This window comes from Oncorhynchus mykiss, chromosome 11 (genome assembly GCF_057628025.1).
Source record: "Oncorhynchus mykiss isolate SJ-2025 chromosome 11, ASM5762802v1, whole genome shotgun sequence".
In the NCBI taxonomy this organism is placed as follows: Eukaryota; Metazoa; Chordata; class Actinopteri; order Salmoniformes; family Salmonidae; genus Oncorhynchus; species Oncorhynchus mykiss.
Genome location: NC_143032.1, coordinates 62066648 through 62086913, shown reverse-complemented (window position 1 = coordinate 62086913; position 20266 = coordinate 62066648). Strand labels below are relative to the sequence as shown.

At 45.7% G+C, this 20266-nt stretch overlaps 1 protein-coding gene across 10 annotated transcripts in view; it reads right to left on the bottom strand.

Annotated features, from left to right (window-relative positions):
• wscd2 (WSC domain sialate O sulfotransferase 2) overlaps window positions 1-20266 on the bottom strand; it is a 158610-nt gene that overhangs the window by 19217 nt on the left and 119127 nt on the right. For 4 of the 10 annotated variants that reach the window (XM_036935964.2, XM_021621664.3, XM_021621665.3 and 1 more), the window contains 2 exons: window positions 6827-6948; window positions 1645-1819 (listed from right to left, as the gene is read on the bottom strand). The exons of the other annotated variants lie outside the window; for them this stretch is intronic. In XM_036935964.2, coding sequence (XP_036791859.2) covers window positions 1645-1819; window positions 6827-6948 — 297 coding nt within the window. The remainder of the gene's footprint in view (window positions 1-1644; window positions 1820-6826; window positions 6949-20266) is intronic. 10 annotated transcript variants of the gene reach the window in all.

The window sequence follows — 20266 nt, the reverse complement described above, 5'->3', positions numbered from 1 at the left end:
AAATGTTGACAAGGTATATAACATTAGTTTTATGAAATGGAAATGTGAAGTGCACATTTGGACTCAGGGGTGTTTGGCTTGCTTGTATGACATCAAAGCTGTATTTATTATAATCCTGAACTTCTTATCTTTCAAAATGCATCTAGTCATCCTAATTTACATCATTTCCCTCACTCAGACAACAAAACGTGCAAAGGTTGCCCAATTAGCAACTTCTTGTTGCATGAGGTGCTTAAGGTCAGGTCAGTCAAACTCGATTCCTCTGATGTTAAAAAAATACAGACCAGTATCACATTTTTATTTTCTTTCCAAAACACTTGAGTGTGCCATCTTTGACCAACTCTCTAGCTATCTCTCTCAGAACGATCTAATTGACCCTTACCAGTCAGGCTTCAAGACGCATCACTCAACCGAGACTGCTCTCCTCTGTGTCAAGGAGGGAGACTGCTCTTCTCTGTGTCATGGAGGCTCTCCACACTGCCAAAGCTAAATCTCTATCCTCTGTTCTCATCCTCCTAGATCTATCCGCTACATTCGATATAGTGAACCATAAGATCCTCCTCTCTACCTTCTCGGGGCTGGGCGTCTCAGGCTCTACACACTCTTGGATTGCATACTACCTGGCATGCCGCTCCTACCAGGTGTCATGAAGAGGATCTGTGTCTGCTCCACGTACTCTCAAGACTGGTGTCCCCCAGGGCTCGGTACTAGACCCTCTCCTCTTCTCTCTATACACCTCTATACACTGTGATATGTGGTTGTCCCACTTAGCTATCTTAACTATAAGTCTGTAACTGTACGTCCGTCTGGATAAAAGCATCTGCTAAATTACTAAAATGTTTTTTTAAAATAATGTAAAAAACAATATAGCACTGTGAAGCGCAGAGCCTGAGCTCTGACGTTATTAATAGCATTTTACTTACAGCCACTGGGCCAAATTTAGGTGCTTAACAGAGCCCAAATCTGCCATTTTCAACCTGTTAACGGGCACGTGTGTCAAGGGCTATGGAAGCAAGAGATGCTACAAGTCAGTAATGTGTGCTGAGACAGCTGTGGATGCACAGACCTTCCTCATACTGGAGCAGAAAATAAAGGTCACATAAAACATGGCCAGTGAATAGTATTAAATATATAACTTTTTAAACAACTACACAGGCTTCCTTTTTTGAGTTGCATTGACTGTTGTTTTTAATGGTATCCTTATAATATGACTGGTCCAGACCAGTATGTTGTTGTACACAGTTTATTTGAGCCTCTATTTCTGCTTTTGAATGTAATTAGAGTTGCTACAGCACTAAGGCAGCATCGCTCACAGCCTATCTGAGCAGCCATCTGCAGAAGTGTGATAAAACAGCCACATGGGGGGTGGGGGGGGGGGGGTGTGATGGTGTGATGGTGTGAAATAAGTGAGCTAGCCATTTCACAAGAACGCCCTCCCAACACCAGCTCATGGTCAGAAATACTGCCACTCCTGTACCACTTTCAGCACTCTGCCAATCTGTTCTACTCAAAGAGCATCAATACAAATCTATGGAAATCCAACCTTTAATATGAATGACATTGGTAATAGTAATTGATGTCCAGTCATTACAACTAGAGAGAGCTTAGAATGATGTGGTCAGTGGCACATAGTGACTCGTTTACCTTGGACCTGTGTCTGGTACACCACAAAGTACTTGTCATTCCCACAGCTCTCAAACTCTTCACCATGGCAGCGGTGCAGGCACATTTCCTCATCCTCCATCTCATGGAGGGAGAAGTGGGGGGTGGGGAACCCACAGAGACACCTGTCTCCAGCTAGAACCGCTAGGGACAGCTCCTTGAGGGCAGGAAGGAGAGAGGAGTGGGATGTCAGAGGGAGAAAGATATATGCATATGATACACATGCACACAACACTATAGCTGTGTTTAATACTCATACTAACCGCACTAACCATACTATTTTTGATGTAAATTGAGTATATAGTATGCTTATTAATCACAGTATGGATATAGTTAGTATGCCAAAAGTTCCCGGATGACATAATAAATTCGCCAAAATACGAAGTATACATGCAGTGGACACTATTTCAGTGCTTTTAGGGTCCATAATGCAATTTTTCAGGAAATGGGCATGGCTTCATACATTTTCAGATTTTAAGAAAATTTAGGAAAATATGCAGCCAAAGTCCGATGAGAGCGGATATGTCACGACTTCCACCGAAGTCGGCTCATCTCCTAGTACAGGCGGCGTTCGGCGGCCGACGTCACCGGCCTTATAGCCATTGCCGCTCCATTTTTCATTGTTCTTTGTTTTTTCATTGTTCATTTGTTTTGTCTTGTTCCCCGCACACCTGCAACATCTTGGCGCCACGATGAATCGCGTTGTCCAGACCATGGACCGCTGGGAGAGACAAGGAGTCTCTCCAGGGCCTCGACCAGCACAACCAGGGGTATCTCTACCCGCCCCTCCTGGATCCGATCCCAGTAGGATGCTTCTCTCCCTTCCCAGGGAGTATGATGGGACGGCAGCACGGTGCCAGGGGTTCCTATCACAGCTGGACCTATACCTGGCCACCGTTCACCCAGCTCCATCTGGAAGGGAGAGGGTGTCCGCCCTCGTCTCAAGCCTCTCAGGGAGAGCTCTGGAGTGGGCAAACGCCATGTGGGGAGAAGGAGATGGACCACTTCGAAGAGTTCACCCAGTCTTTGACAATCCGCCCGAGGGTAGAGCGGCGGGGGAGCGGCTCTTCCACCTGAGGCAGGGGACGAGGAGCGCCCAGGAGTTCGCCCTCGAATTCCGGTCTTTGGCCGCCGGAACAGGATGGAACGACAAGGCCCTTAACGACCACTATCGATGCAGCCTGCCCGAGGACGTCCGGCAGGAGCTGGCCTGCAGGGATGCCACCATCACCTTTGACCAACTGGTGGATCTGTCCATCCGGTTGGATAACCTGCTGGTCACCAGCGGATGTCCAGAGAGGGCTCTGTCGGTTTCATCTTCCAGCACCCCCGCTCCGGTGCCCATGGAGCTGGGAGAGGCTGCGCTTAGGGAGGCTGGAGGAGAGGCCTTCACGTGCACCATCTGTGGCCGCAGAGGGCTCACTGCTGGTCGGTGCCGGGTTGGTCCCACTGGGAGTCGAGGCAGCAGGCAGGGCTCTCTGGCGTCACCCCAGGTGAGTAGGCACCACTCTCATCCAGAGCCCTCTGTTAACCACCTGTTTGTTCATGTTTGTTTTCCTGAGTTTTCCCCGCATATGGGACTCGTCGATTCAGGCGCGGCTGGGAATTTTATCGACAGAGCGTTCGCCCTTAGTTTAGGAATTCCCATGGTTCCTGTTAGACCTTTCCCGGTACACCACTGGATAGTCGACCATTAGGGTCCGGGTTAATTAGGGAAGCCACCATCTCCCTGGCCATGGTGACGCGGGGGAGTCACGATGAGAGAATCAGTCTCTTCCTCATTGACTCTCCTGTGTTTCTCGTGGTACTAGGCCTTCCCTGGTTGGCTTGTCATGACCCCACCATTTCATGGCAACAGAGGGCTCTAACGGGGTGGTCGCGAGAGTGCTCGGGGAGGTGTGTAGGGGTTTCTGTTGGTGCTACCACGGTGGAAAGTCCAGACCAGGTCTCCACCGTGTGCATCCCCCCAGAATATGCCGATTTGGCTCTCGCCTTCTCCAAAAAGAAGGCAACTCAATTACCACCCCATCGACAGGGGGATTGTGCGTTAAATCTCCTGGTAGACGCTGCACTTCCCAGGAGTCACGTGTATCCCCTGTCGCAAGCAAGGAGGTGGCTATGGAGACATATGTCTCTGAATCACTCCGTCTGGGGTACATTCGGTCCTCCACTTCACCCGCCTCCTTGAGTTTCTTTTTCATGAAGAAGAACGAGGGCGTTCTGAGCCCATGCATTGACTATCGAGGTCTCAATCAAATCATGGTGAGGTACAGTAACCCGCTACCTCTCATCGCCAAGGCGATTGAGTCAATGCACGGGACGCGCTTCTTCACAAAACTGGATCTCAGGAGCGCTTACAACCTGGTGCGTATCCGGGAGGGAGACGAGTGGAAGACGGCGTTCAGTACCACCTCGGTGCATTATGAGTACCTCTTCATGCCGTACGGGTTAATGAATGCTCCATCAGTCTTCTAATTCTTCGATTCGATTTTCAGGGACCTGCACGGGCAGGGTGTGGTGGTGTATATCGATGACATTCAGATATACTCCGCTACACGCGCCGAGCATGTGTCCTTGGTGCGCAGGGTACTTGGACGACTGTTGGAGCATGACCTGGCTGAGAAATGCCTGTTCTTCCAGCAGGCCGACTCCTTCCTAGGGTATCGCATTTACACATCGGTGGTGGAGATGGAGAGTGACCGCATTTCAGCCGTGCGTAATTGGTCGACTCCCACCACGGTAAAGGAAGTGCAGCGGCTTTTAAGGTTTGCCAATTACTACCAGAGATTTATCCGGGGTTTTGGCCAGGTGGCTGCTCCCATTACCTCACTGCTGAAGGGGGGGTCCTGTTTGTTTGCAGTGGTCGGCTGAGGCAGACAGGGCTTTTGGGCACCTAAGGGCTCTGTTTACTTCGGCTCCCGTGCTGGCCCATCCGTATCCCTCTTTGGCGTTCATAGTGGAGGTGGACGCGTCCGAGGCTGGGATAGGAGCCGTGCTCTCTCAGCGCTCGGGCACGCCACCGAAGCTCCGCACCTGTGCCTTCTTCTCGAAGAAGCTTAGCCTGGCGGAGCGGAACTATGATGTGGGGGACCAGGAGTTGTTGGCTGTGGTTAAAGCATTGAAGGCGTGGAAACATTGGCTTGAGGAGGCTAAACACCCTTTCCTCATCTGGACTGACCACCGCAACCTGGAGTATATCCGGGCAGCGAGGAGACTGAATCCTCGTCAGGCAAGGTGGGCCATGTTTTTTAACCGTTCTGTGTTTACCCTGTCCTACAGACCAGGTTCCCAAAATGTGAAGGCAGACGCACTGTCCCGGCTGTATGACACAGAGGAGCGGCTCACGGATCACACTCCCATACTACTGGCCTCCTGCCTGGTAGCGCCGGTCGTGTGGGAGCTGGACGCGGACATTGAGCAGGCGTTACGTACAGAGCCCGCTCCCCTCCAGTGTCCAGCTGGATGTCTGTACGTTCCATCTGCTGTCCGCGACCGGCTGATCTATTGAGCCCACACGTCACCCTCCTCTGGTCATCCTGGTACCGGTCAGACGGTGCGCTGTCTTAGTGAGAAGTACTGGTGGCCCACTTTGGCTAAGGACATGAGGGTTTATGTTTCCTCCTGCTCGGTGCGTGCCCAGTGCAAGGCTCCTAGGCACCTGCCCAGAGGTAAGTTACAACCCTTACCTGTTCCACAGCTGTCGTGGTCGCACCGTCGGTAGATTTCCTGACCGATCTTCCTCCCTCCCATTGTAACACTGCGATCCTGGTCGTTGTGGATCGTTTTTGTAAGTCCTGTCGTCTCCTCCCATTGCCCGTTCTCCCTACGGCCCTACAAACTGAGGAGGCCTTGTTTACACACGTCTTCCGGCACTACGGGGTACCTGAGGATATAGTGTCTGATCAGCGTCCCCAGGTCGCGTCGAGGGCCTGGAAGGCGTTCATGGAACGTCTGGGGGTCTCGGTCAGCCTTACCTCAGGTTTTCACCCTGAGAGTAACGGGAAGGTGGAGAGAATAAACCAGGATGTGGGTAAGTTTCTGAGGTCCTATTGCCAGGACCGGCCGGGGGAGTGGGCAGCATTCGTGCCCTGGGCAGAAATGGCCTAGAACTCACTTCGCCACTCCTACACTAACCTCACCCCCTTCCAGTGTGTATTGGGGTATCAGCCGGTTCTGGCTCCTTGGCATCAGAGTCAGACCGAGGCTCCTGCGGTGGACGACTGGTTCCGGTGCGCGGAGGAAACATGGGATGCCGCCCATGTCCACCTTAACTTTCTGGTCTGCGAAATACCAGCAACAGTGTGTGAAAACCTTGTGAAGACTTACAGAAAACGTTTGACCTCTGTCATTGCCAACAAAGGGTATATAACAAAGTATTGAGATAAACTTTTGTTATTGACCAAATACTTATTTTCCACCATAATTTGGAAATAAATTCATAAAAAATCCTACAATGTGATTTTCTGGATTTTTTTTCTTCTCATTTTGTCTGTCATAGTTGAAGTGTACCTATGATGAAAATTACAGGCCTCTCTCATCCTTTTAAGTGGGAGAACTTACACAATTGGTGGCTGACTAAATCGTTTTTTGCCCCACTGTATGTTACATGTTTGAGTCGTCATGTGCATTAGTATCACAATTTCTAACTTATTTGCATTCATTTTTACTTACACTTGTGTGTTGACTCCATATTAATGTTGGTTTTAAGTTTTGGCTGACTTTTCTTAGCGGATGTACAATCATCGCAAATTGAATTACGGGCCGTTTCAGGCCCGGAGTGAACATAATTGTACACTCGCAATCTCACTCAAAAACGAGGGCTGAGGGGATTACGTTGCCAACTTCCCTTGCTTGGCTTATCATTTGGACCAAAGACAAAGATGGCCATGGGGATTCCCCCAAGGGCAAAGGGCGAGGGTAAGTGGAGGAGGGTGTGTCTTATGAGTTTGAAATGCAGCCCTAGTAGCTCCTTTGAAAGGATAATGTTTGTTTACAGTATAATAAAATTAAGTAATAGTATATACTATGTAGTATGTACTCATTAAGTATGTAGTATACAGTATGTTAGTATGGGTATTCGAACACAGCTAACCTCTTTCTCTTCCTCAGCAAACAAGCAAACACACATCAAAATCTGACATCACAACAAGTACATTTCCCTCACCTTCTCTGTGCAAAAGTCCACACACTTCTCCACGGACATGTTCTGGATGACAGCGCTGATGGGCAGGGCGAGGGTGACGTTGTCAGGTCTGTGGAAGCACCCTTTAAAGATGGCACTCCCATCTGAACCAAGGATAAACACAACCAACACAACATACTAGATTAGTATTGATCACTAACCCATTTGCATGTGTGTTCTGACTGAAAAAAAGCTTTTTACCCCTATAGTATCCATCGACCCTTCCCTTGGCCTTGCTAGGAACCTAACACAGAGAAGCCTGCCCTGACCCAGCAGCAGCCTGCCCTGGCACAGAAGCGGCCTGCCCTGAGCCGTTGCCATCACACCAGGGACTGCCTGGCTCTCCTGCACTGGCTGTCTCAACAACCTTCCACCCCAGACTGTCTCTATGGGCAACCACAGTGCAAACAGGCCCAGCCATACTGTAGAACAGCAAATAACAGGCCCAGCCATACTGTAGAACAGCAAATAACAGGCCCAGCCATACTGTAAAACAGCAAATAACAGGCCCAGCCCTACAGTACAAGAGCAAATAACAGGCCCAGCCATACAGTAAAACAGCAAATAACAGGCCCAGCCATACTGTAGAACAGCAAATAACAGGCTGAGCCATACTGTAGAAGAGCAAATAACAGGCCCAGCCATACAGTAAAACAGCAAATAACAGGCCCAGCCATACTGTAAAACAGCTAATAACAGGCACCGCCCTACAGTAAAACAGCAAATAACAGGCCCAGCCATACAGTAAAACAGCAAATAACAGGCCCAGCCCTGCAGTAAAACAGCAAATAACAGGCCCAGCCATACTGTAGAACAGCAAATAACAGGCCCAGCCATACTGTAGAACAGCAAATAACAGGCCCAGCCCTACAGTTAAACAGCAAATTACAGGCCCAGCCATACTGTAAAACAGCAAATAACAGGACCAGCCATACTGTAAAACAGTAAATAACAGGCCCAGCCATACTGTAAAACAGTAAATAACAGGCCCAGCCATACTGTAAAACAGTAAATAACAGGCCCAGTCATACGGTACATCAGCAAATAACAGGCCCAGCCATACAGTAAAACAGCAAATAACAGGCCCAGCCATACTGTAAAATAGCAAATAACAGACCCAGCCACACTGTAGAACAGCAAATAACAGGCCCAGCCATACTGTAAAACAGCAAATAACAGGCCCATACTGTAAATCAGCAAATAACAGGCCCAGCCATACTGTATAACAGTAAATAACAGGCCGAGTCATACTGTAAAACAGCAAATAACAGGCCCAGCCATACTGTAAAACAGCAAATAACAGGCCCAATCATACTGTAAAACAGCAAATAACAGGCCCAGTCATACTGAAAAACAACAAATAACAGGCCCAGCCCTACAGTAAAACAGCAAATAACAGGCCCAGCCCTACAGTAAAACAGCAAATAAAAGCCCCAGCCCTACAGTAAAACAGCAAATAACAGGCCCATACTGGAAATCAGCAAATAACAGACCCAGCCACACTGTAAAACAGTAAATAACAGGCCAAGTCGTACTGTAAAACAGCAAATAACAGGCCGAGCCATACTGTAAAACAGTAAATAACAGGCCCAGTCATACTGTAAAAAAGTAAATAACAGGCCCAGCCATACTGTAAAACAGTAAATAACAGGCCCAGCCATACTGTAAAACAGTAAATAACAGGCCCAGTCATACTGTAAAATAGCAAATAACAGACCCAGCCATACTGTAGAACAGCAAATAACAGGCCCAGCCATACGGTAAAACAGCAAATAACAGGCCCATACTGTAAATCAGCAAATAACAGGCCCAGCCATACTGTATAACAGTAAATAACAGGCCCAGTCATACTGTAAAACAGCAAATAACAGGCCCAGCCATACTGTAAAACAGCAAATAACAGGCCCAATCATACTGTAAAACAGCAAATAACAGGCCCAGTCATACTGTAAAACAACAAATAACAGGCCCAGCCATACAGTAAAACAGCAAATAACAGGCCCAGCCCTACAGTAAAACAGCAAATAAAAGGCCCAGCCCTACAATAAAAGGCCCAGCCCTACAGTAAAACAGCAAATAACAGGCCCAGCCATACTGTAGAACAGCAAACAACAGCTCCAGCCCTACAGTAATCAGCAAATAACAGGCCCATCCCTACAGTAAAACAGCAAATAACAGGCCCATACTGGAAATCAGCAAATAACAGGCCCAGCCACACTGTAAAACAGTAAGTAACAGGCCCAGTCGTACTGTAAAACAGCAAATAACAGGCCCAGCCATACTGTAAAACAGTAAATAACAGGCCCAGTCGTACTGTAAAACAGCAAATAACAGGCCCAGCCATACTGTAAAAAAAGCAAATAACAGACCCAGCAATACTGTAGAACAGCAAATAACAGGCCCAGCCATACTGCATATCAGCAAATAACAGGCCCAGCCATACTGTAAATCAGCAAATAACAGGCCCAGCCATACTGTAAATCAGCAAATAACAGGCCCAGCCACACTGTAAAACAGTAAAGAACATCGTACTGAAAAACAGCAAATAACAGGCCCAGCCATACTGTAAAACAGCAAATAACAGGCCTAGCCATACAGTAAAACAGCAAATAACAGGCACAGCCCTAAAGTAAAACAGCAAATTAAAGGCCCAGCCCTAGAGTAAAACAGCAAATAACAGGCCCAGCCCTAAAGTAAAACAGCAAATAACAGGCCCAGCCCTACAGTAAAACAGCAAATAACAGGCCCAGCCCTAGAGTAAAACAGCAAATAACAGGCCCAGCCCTAAGGTAAAACAGAAAAAAACAGGCCCAGTCATACTGTAAAAAAGTAAATAACAGGCCCAGCCATACTGTAAAACAGTAAATAACAGGCCCAGCCATACTGTAAAACAGTAAATAACAGGCCCAGTCGTACTGTAAAACAGCAAATAACAGGCCCAGCCATACTGTAAAACAGTAAATAACAGGCCCAGTCATACTGTAAAAAAGTAAATAACAGGCCCAGCCATACTGTAAAACAGTAAATAACAGGCCCAGCCATACTGTAAAACAGTAAATAACAGGCCCAGTCATACTGTAAAATAGCAAATAACAGACCCAGCCATACTGTAGAACAGCAAATAACAGGCCCAGCCATACTGTAAAACAGCAAATAACAGGCCCATACTGTAAATCAGCAAATAACAGGCCCAGCCATACTGTATAACAGTAAATAACAGGCCCAGTCATACTGTAAAACAGCAAATAACAGGCCCAGCCATACTGTAAAACAGCAAATAACAGGCCCAATCATACTGTAAAACAGCAAATAACAGGCCCAGTCATACTGTAAAACAACAAATAACAGGCCCAGCCATACAGTAAAACAGCAAATAACAGGCCCAGCCCTACAGTAAAACAGCAAATAAAAGGCCCAGCCCTACAGTAAAAGGCCCAGCCCTACAGTAAAACAGCAAATAACAGGCCCAGCCATACTGTAGAACAGCAAACAACAGGTCCAGCCCTACAGTAATCAGCAAATAACAGGCCCATCCCTACAGTAAAACAGCAAATAACAGGCCCATACTGGAAATCAGCAAATAACAGGCCCAGCCACACTGTAAAACAGTAAGTAACAGGCCCAGTCGTACTGTAAAACAGCAAATAACAGGCCCAGCCATACTGTAAAACAGTAAATAACAGGCCCAGTCGTACTGTAAAACAGCAAATAACAGGCCCAGCCATACTGTAAAAAAAGCAAATAACAGACCCAGCAATACTGTAGAACAGCAAATAACAGGCCCAGCCATACTGCATATCAGCAAATAACAGGCCCAGCCATACTGTAAATCAGCAAATAACAGGCCCAGCCATACTGTAAATCAGCAAATAACAGGCCCAGCCATACTGTAAAACAGTAAAGAACATCGTACTGAAAAACAGCAAATAACAGGCCCAGCCATACTGTAAAACAGCAAATAACAGGCCTAGCCATACAGTAAAACAGCAAATAACAGGCACAGCCCTAAAGTAAAACAGCAAATTAAAGGCCCAGCCCTAGAGTAAAACAGCAAATAACAGGCCCAGCCCTAAAGTAAAACAGCAAATAACAGGCCCAGCCCTACAGTAAAACAGCAAATAACAGGCCCAGCCCTAGAGTAAAACAGCAAATAACAGGCCCAGCCCTAAGGTAAAACAGAAAAAAACAGGCCTAGCCATACTGTAGAACAACAAATAACAGGCCCGCCATAATGAAGAACAACAAATAACAGGCCCAGACATACTGTAGAACAGAAAATAACAGGCCCAGTCATACTGTAGAACAGCAAATAACAGGCCCAGCCATACTGTAGAACAGCAAATAACAGGCCCAGCCATACTGTAGAACAGCAAATAACAGGCCCAGCCATACTGTAGAACAGTAAATAACAGGCCCAGTCATACTGTAAAACAGCAAATAACAGGCCCAGCCATACTGTAGAACAGCAAATAACAGGCCCAGTCATACTGTAAAACAGCAAATAACAGGCCCAGCCATACTGTAGAACAGCAAATAACAGGCCCAGACATACTGTAAAACAGCAAATAACAGGCCCAGACATACTGTAGAACAGCAAATAACAGGCCCAGCCATACTGTAGAACAGCAAATAACAGGCCCAGCCATACTGTAGAACAGTAAATAACAGGCCCAGTCATAATGTAAAACAGCAAATAACAGGCCCAGCCATACTGTAAAACAGCTAATAACAGGCCCAGCCTTACAGTAAAACAGCAAAAAACAGGCCCAGCCATACTGTAAAACAGAAAATAACAGAACCAGCCATACAGTAAAACAGCAAATAACAGGCCCAGCTCTACAGTAAAACAGCAAATAACAGGCCCAGCCATACTGTAGAACAGCAAATAACAGGCCCAGCCATACTGTAGAACAGCAAATAACAGGACCAGCCATACTGTAGAACAGCAAATAACAGGCCAAGCCATACTGTAAAACACCAAATAACAGGCCGAGTCATACTGTAAAACAGCAAATAACAGGCCTAGCCATACAGTAAAACAGCAAATAACAGGCCCAGCCCTACAGTAAAACAGCAAATAAAAGGCCCAGCCCTACAGTAAAAGGCCCAGCCCTACAGTAAAACAGCAAATAACAGGCCCAGCCATACTGTAGAACAGCAAACAACAGGTCCAGCCCTACAGTAATCAGCAAATAACAGGCCCATCCCTACAGTAAAACAGCAAATAACAGGCCCATACTGGAAATCAGCAAATAACAGGCCCAGCCACACTGTAAAACAGTAAGTAACAGGCCCAGTCGTACTGTAAAACAGCAAATAACAGGCCCAGCCATACTGTAAAACAGTAAATAACAGGCCCAGTCGTACTGTAAAACAGCAAATAACAGGCCCAGCCATACTGTAAAAAAAGCAAATAACAGACCCAGCAATACTGTAGAACAGCAAATAACAGGCCCAGCCATACTGCATATCAGCAAATAACAGGCCCAGCCATACTGTAAATCAGCAAATAACAGGCCCAGCCATACTGTAAATCAGCAAATAACAGGCCCAGCCACACTGTAAAACAGTAAAGAACATCGTACTGAAAAACAGCAAATAACAGGCCCAGCCATACTGTAAAACAGCAAATAACAGGCCTAGCCATACAGTAAAACAGCAAATAACAGGCACAGCCCTAAAGTAAAACAGCAAATTAAAGGCCCAGCCCTAGAGTAAAACAGCAAATAACAGGCCCAGCCCTAAAGTAAAACAGCAAATAACAGGCCCAGCCCTACAGTAAAACAGCAAATAACAGGCCCAGCCCTAGAGTAAAACAGCAAATAACAGGCCCAGCCCTAAGGTAAAACAGAAAAAAACAGGCCTAGCCATACTGTAGAACAACAAATAACAGGCCCGCCATAATGAAGAACAACAAATAACAGGCCCAGACATACTGTAGAACAGAAAATAACAGGCCCAGTCATACTGTAGAACAGCAAATAACAGGCCCAGCCATACTGTAGAACAGCAAATAACAGGCCCAGCCATACTGTAGAACAGCAAATAACAGGCCCAGCCATACTGTAGAACAGTAAATAACAGGCCCAGTCATACTGTAAAACAGCAAATAACAGGCCCAGCCATACTGTAGAACAGCAAATAACAGGCCCAGTCATACTGTAAAACAGCAAATAACAGGCCCAGCCATACTGTAGAACAGCAAATAACAGGCCCAGACATACTGTAAAACAGCAAATAACAGGCCCAGACATACTGTAGAACAGCAAATAACAGGCCCAGCCATACTGTAGAACAGCAAATAACAGGCCCAGCCATACTGTAGAACAGTAAATAACAGGCCCAGTCATAATGTAAAACAGCAAATAACAGGCCCAGCCATACTGTAAAACAGCTAATAACAGGCCCAGCCTTACAGTAAAACAGCAAAAAACAGGCCCAGCCATACTGTAAAACAGAAAATAACAGAACCAGCAATACAGTAAAACAGCAAATAACAGGCCCAGCTCTACAGTAAAACAGCAAATAACAGGCCCAGCCATACTGTAGAACAGCAAATAACAGGCCCAGCCATACTGTAGAACAGCAAATAACAGGACCAGCCATACTGTAGAACAGCAAATAACAGGCCAAGCCATACTGTAAAACACCAAATAACAGGCCGAGTCATACTGTAAAACAGCAAATAACAGGCCTAGCCATACAGTAAAACAGCAAATAACAGGCCCAGTCATACTGTAAAACAGCAAATGACAGGCCTAGCCATACAGTAAAACAGCAAATAACAGGCCCAGCCCTACATTAAAACAGCAAATAAAAGGCCCAGCCCTACAGTAAAACAGCAAATAACAGGCCCAGTCGTACTGCAAAACAGCAAATAACAGGCCCAGACCTAAAGTAAAACAGCAAATAACAGGCCCAGCCCTACAGTTAAACAGCAAATAAAAGGCCCAGCCCTACAGTAAAACAGCAAATTAAAGGCCCAGCCCTACAGTAAAACAGCAAATAACAGGCCCAGCCCTAAAGTAAAACAGCAAATAACAGGCCCAGCCCTACAGTAAAACAGCAAATAACAGGCCCAGCCCTACAGTAAAACAGCAAATAACAGGCCCAGCCCTAAGGTAAAACAGAAAAAACAGGCCTAGCCTTACTGTAGAACAACAAATAACAGGCCCGGCCATAATGAAGAACAACAAATAACAGGCCCAGCCCTAAGGTGAAACAGCAAATAACAGGCCCGGCCATAATGAAGAACAACAAATAACAGGCCCAGCCGTAAGGTGAAACAACAAATAACAGGCCCGGCCATAATGAAGAACAACAAATAACAGGCCCAGCCCTAAGATGAAACAACAAATAACAGGCCCGGCCATAATGAAGAACAACAAATAACAGGCCCAGACATACTGTAGAACAGCAAATAACAGGCCCAGCCATACAGTAAAACAGCAAATAACAGGCCCAGCCATACTGTAAAACAGCTAATAACACGCCCAGCCCTACAGTAAAACAGCAAAAAACAGGCCCAGCCATACTGTAAAACAGAAAGTAACAGAACCAGCCCTACAGTAAAACAGCAAATAACAGGCCCAGCTCTACAGTAAAACAGTAAATAACAGGCCCAGCCATACTGTAGAACAGCAAATAACAGGCCCAGCCCTACAGTAAAACAGCAAATAACAGGCCCAGCCATACTGTAGAACAGCAAATAAAAGGCCAAGCCATACTGTAAAACACCAAATAACAGGCCGAGTTATACTGTAAAACAGCAAATAACAGGCCCAGTCATACTGTAAAACAGCAAATATCAGGCCTAGCCATACAGTAAAACAGCAAATAACAGGCCCAGCCCTACAGTAAAACAGCAAATAAAAGGCCCAGCCCTACAGTAAAACAGCAAATAACAGGCCCAGCCCTACAGTAAAACAGCAAAAAACAGGCCTAGCCATACTGTAGAACAGAAAATAACAGTCCCGGCCATAATGAAGAACAACAAATAACAGGCCCAGCCATACAGTAAAACAGCAAAAAAACAGGCCCAGCCATACTGTAAATCAGCTAATAACAGGCCCAGCTATACTGTAAAACAGCAAATAACAGGCCCAGCCATACTGTAAATCAGCAAATAAAGGCCCAGCCATACTGAAAAACAGCAAATAACAGGCCCAGCCATACTGTAAATCCGCAAATAACAGGCCCAGCCATACTGTAAAACAGTAATAACAGGCCCAGTCATACTGTAAAACAGCAAATAAAAGGCCTAGCCATACAGTAAAACAGCAAATAAAAGGCCCAGCCCTACAGTAAAACAGCAAATAACACGCCCAGCCCTACAGTAAAACAGCAAATAACAGGCCCAGCCCTACGGTAAAACAGCAAAAACAGGCCTAGCCATACTGTAGAACAGCAAATAACAGGCCCGGCCATAATGAAGAACAACAAATAACAGGCCCAGCCCTAAGGTGAAACAACAAATAACAGGCCCAGCCCTAAGGTGAAACAGCAAATAACAGGCCCAGCCATACAGTAGAACAGCAAATAACAGGCCCAACCATACAGTAAAACAGCAAAAAAACAGGCACAGCCATACTGTAGAACAGCAAATAACAAGCCCAGCCCTACAGTAACACAGCAAAAAACAGGCCCAGCCATACTGTAAAACAGAAAATAACAGGCCCAGCCTTACAGTAAAACAGCAAAAAACAGGCCCAGCCATACTGTAGAACAGCAAACAACAGGCCCAGCCATAATGAAGAACAACAAATAACAGGCCCAGCCATACTGTAGGACAGCAAATAACAGGCCCAGTCATACTGTAGAACAGCAAATAACAGGCCCAGCCATACAGTAAAACAGCAAAAAAAACAGGCCCAGCCATACTGTAGAACAGCAAATAACAGGCCCAGCCATACTGTAAAACAGCAAATAACAGGCCCAGTCATACTGTAAAACAGCAAATAACAGGCCCAGCCATACTGTAAAACAGCAAATAACAGGCCCAGCCATACTGTAAAACAGTAAATAACAGGCCCAGTCATACTGTAAATCAGCAAATAACAGGCCCAGCCATACTGTAAAACAGTAAATAACAGGCCCAGTCGTACTGTAAAACAGCAAATAACAGGCCCAGCCATACTGTAAAAAAAGCAAATAACAGACCCAGCAATACTGTAGAACAGCAAATAACAGGCCCAGCCATACTGCATATCAGCAAATAACAGGCCCAGCCATACTGTAAAACAGCAAATAACAGGCCCAGCCATACTGTAAATCAGCAAATAACAGGCCCAGCCATACTGTAAAACAGTAAAGAACATCGTACTGAAAAACAGCAAATAACAGGCCCAGCCATACTGTAAAACAGCAAATAACAGGCCTAGCCATACAGTAAAACAGCAAATAACAGGCACAGCCCTAAAGTAAAACAGCAAATTAAAGGCCCAGCCCTAGAGTAAAACAGCAAATAACAGGCCCAGCCCTAAAGTAAAACAGCAAATAACAGGCCCAGCCCTACAGTAAAACAGCAAATAACAGGCCCAGCCCTAGAGTAAAACAGCAAATAACAGGCCCAGCCCTAAGGTAAAACAGAAAAAAACAGGCCTAGCCATACTGTAGAACAACAAATAACAGGCCCGCCATAATGAAGAACAACAAATAACAGGCCCAGACATACTGTAGAACAGAAAATAACAGGCCCAGTCATACTGTAGAACAGCAAATAACAGGCCCAGCCATACTGTAGAACAGCAAATAACAGGCCCAGCCATACTGTAGAACAGCAAATAACAGGCCCAGCCATACTGTAGAACAGTAAATAACAGGCCCAGTCATACTGTAAAACAGCAAATAACAGGCCCAGCCATACTGTAGAACAGCAAATAACAGGCCCAGTCATACTGTAAAACAGCAAATAACAGGCCCAGCCATACTGTAGAACAGCAAATAACAGGCCCAGACATACTGTAAAACAGCAAATAACAGGCCCAGACATACTGTAGAACAGCAAATAACAGGCCCAGCCATACTGTAGAACAGCAAATAACAGGCCCAGCCATACTGTAGAACAGTAAATAACAGGCCCAGTCATAATGTAAAACAGCAAATAACAGGCCCAGCCATACAGTAAAACAGCAAATAACAGGCCCAGCCATACTGTAAAACAGCTAATAACAGGCCCAGCCTTACAGTAAAACAGCAAAAAACAGGCCCAGCCATACTGTAAAACAGAAAATAACAGAACCAGCCATACAGTAAAACAGCAAATAACAGGCCCAGCTCTACAGTAGAACAGCAAATAACAGGCCCAGCCATACTGTAGAACAGCAAATAACAGGCCCAGCCATACTGTAGAACAGCAAATAACAGGACCAGCCATACTGTAGAACAGCAAATAACAGGCCAAGCCATACTGTAAAACACCAAATAACAGGCCGAGTCATACTGTAAAACAGCAAATAACAGGCCTAGCCATACAGTAAAACAGCAAATAACAGGCCCAGTCATACTGTAAAACAGCAAATGACAGGCCTAGCCATACAGTAAAACAGCAAATAACAGGCCCAGCCCTACATTAAAACAGCAAATAAAAGGCCCAGCCCTACAGTAAAACAGCAAATAACCGGCCCAGTCGTACTACAAAACAGCAAATAACAGGCCCAGACCTAAAGTAAAACAGCAAATAACAGGCCCAGCCCTACAGTTAAACAGCAAATAAAAGGCCCAGCCCTACAGTAAAACAGCAAATTAAAGGCCCAGCCCTACAGTAAAACAGCAAATAACAGGCCCAGCCCTAAAGTAAAACAGCAAATAACAGGCCCAGCCCTACAGTAAAACAGCAAATAACAGGCCCAGCCCTAAGGTAAAACAGAAAAAACAGGCCTAGCCCTACAGTAAAACAACAAATAACAGGCCCGGCCATAATGAAGAACAACAAATAACAGGCCCAGCCCTAAGGTGAAACAGCAAATAACAGGCCCGGCCATAATGAAGAACAACAAATAACAGGCCCAGCCCTAAGGTGAAAAAACAAATAACAGGCCCGGCCATAATGAAGAACAACAAATAACAGGCCCAGACATACTGTAGAACAGCAAATAACAGGCCCAGCCATACAGTAAAAAAGCAAATAACAGGCCCAGCCATACTGTAAAACAGCTAATAACACGCCCAGCCCTACAGTAAAACAGCAAAAAACAGGCCCAGCCATACTGTAAAACAGAAAATAACAGAACCAGCCCTACAGTAAAACAGCAAATAACAGGCCCAGGTCTACAGTAAAACAGTAAATAACAGGCCCAGCCATACTGTAGAACAGCAAATAACAGGCCCAGCCCTACAGTAAAACAGCAAATAACAGGCCCAGCCATACTGTAGAACAGCAAATAAAAGGCCAAGCCATACTGTAAAACACCAAATAACAGGCCGAGTTATACTGTAAAACAGCAAATAACAGGCCCAGTCATACTGTAAAACAGCAAATATCAGGCCTAGCCATACAGTAAAACAGCAAATAATAGGCCCAGCCCTACAGTAAAACAGCAAATAAAAGGCCCAGCCCTACAGTAAAACAGCAAATAACAGGCCCAGCCCTACAGTAAAACAGCAAAAAACAGGCCTAGCCATACTGTAGAACAGAAAATAACAGTCCCGGCCATAATGAAGAACAACAAATAACAGGCCCAGCCATACAGTAAAACAGCAAAAAAACAGGCCCAGCCATACTGTAAATCAGCTAATAACAGGCCCAGCCATACTGTAAAACAGCAAATAACAGGCCCAGCCATACTGTAAATCAGCAAATAAAGGGCCAGCCATACTGAAAAACAGCAAATAACAGGCCCAGCCATACTGTAAATCCGCAAATAACAGGCCCAGCCATACTGTAAAACAGTAATAACAGGCCCAGTCATACTGTAAAACAGCAAATAAAAGGCCTAGCCATACAGTAAAACAGCAAATAAAAGGCCCAGCCCTACAGTAAAACAGCAAATAACACGCCCAGCCCTACAGTAAAACAGCAAATAACAGGCCCAGCCCTACAGTAAAACAGCAAATAACAGGCCCAGCCCTACGGTAAAACAGCAAAAACAGGCCTAGCCATACTGTAGAACAGCAAATAACAGGCCCGGCCATAATGAAGAACAACAAATAACAGGCCCAGCCCTAAGGTGAAACAACAAATAACAGGCCCAGCCCTAAGGTGAAACAGCAAATAACAGGCCCAGCCATACAGTAGAACAGCAAATAACAGGCCCAACCATACAGTAAAACAGCAAAAAAACAGGCACAGCCATACTGTAGAACAGCAAATAACAGGCCCAGCCCTACAGTAACACAGCAAAAAACAGGCCCAGCCATACTGTAAAACAGAAAATAACAGGCCCAGCCTTACAGTAAAACAGCAAAAAACAGGCCCAGCCATACTGTAGAACAGCAAACAACAGGCCCAGCCATAATGAAGAACAACAAATAACAGGCCCAGCCATACTGTAGGACAGCAAATAACAGGCCCAGTCATACTGTAGAACAGCAAATAACAGGCCCAGCCATACAGTAAAACAGCAAAAAAAACAGGCCCAGCCATACTGTAGAACAGCAAATAACAGGCCCAGCCATACTGTAAAACAGCAAATAACAGGCCCAGTCATACTGTAAAACAGCAAATAACAGGCCCAGCCATACTGTAAAACAGCAAATAACAGGCCCAGCCATACTGTAAAACAGTAAATAACAGGCCCAGTCATACTGTAAATCAGCAAATAACAGGCCCAGCCATACTGTAAATTACCAAAGAACAGACCCAGTCATACTGGAAAACAGCAAATAACAGGCCCAGCCATACTGTAAAACAGCAAATAACAGGCCCAGCCATACTGTAAAACAGCAAATAACAGGCCCAGTCATACTGAAAAACAGCAAATAACAGGCCCAGCCATACTGTAAAACAGCAAATAACAGGCCTAGCCATACTGTAAAACAGCAAATAACAGGCCCAGCCATACTGTAAAACAGCAAATAACAGGCCTAGCCATACAGTAAAACAGCAAATAAAAGGCCCAGCCCTACAGTAAAACAGCAAATAACAGGCCCAGCCCTACAGTAAAACAGCAAATAACAGGCCCAGCCCTACAGTAAAACAGCAAATAACAGGCCCAGCCCTACGGTAAAACAGTAATAACAGGCCCAGTCATACTGTAAAACAGCAAATAAAAGGCCTAGCCATACAGTAAAACAGCAAATAAAAGGCCCAGCCCTACAGTAAAACAGCAAATAACACGCCCAGCCCTACAGTAAAACAGCAAATAACAGGCCCAGCCCTACAGTAAAACAGCAAATAACAGGCCCAGCCCTACAGTAAAACAGCAAATAACAGGCCCAGCCATACTGTAAAACAGTAATAACAGGCCCAGTCATACTGTAAAA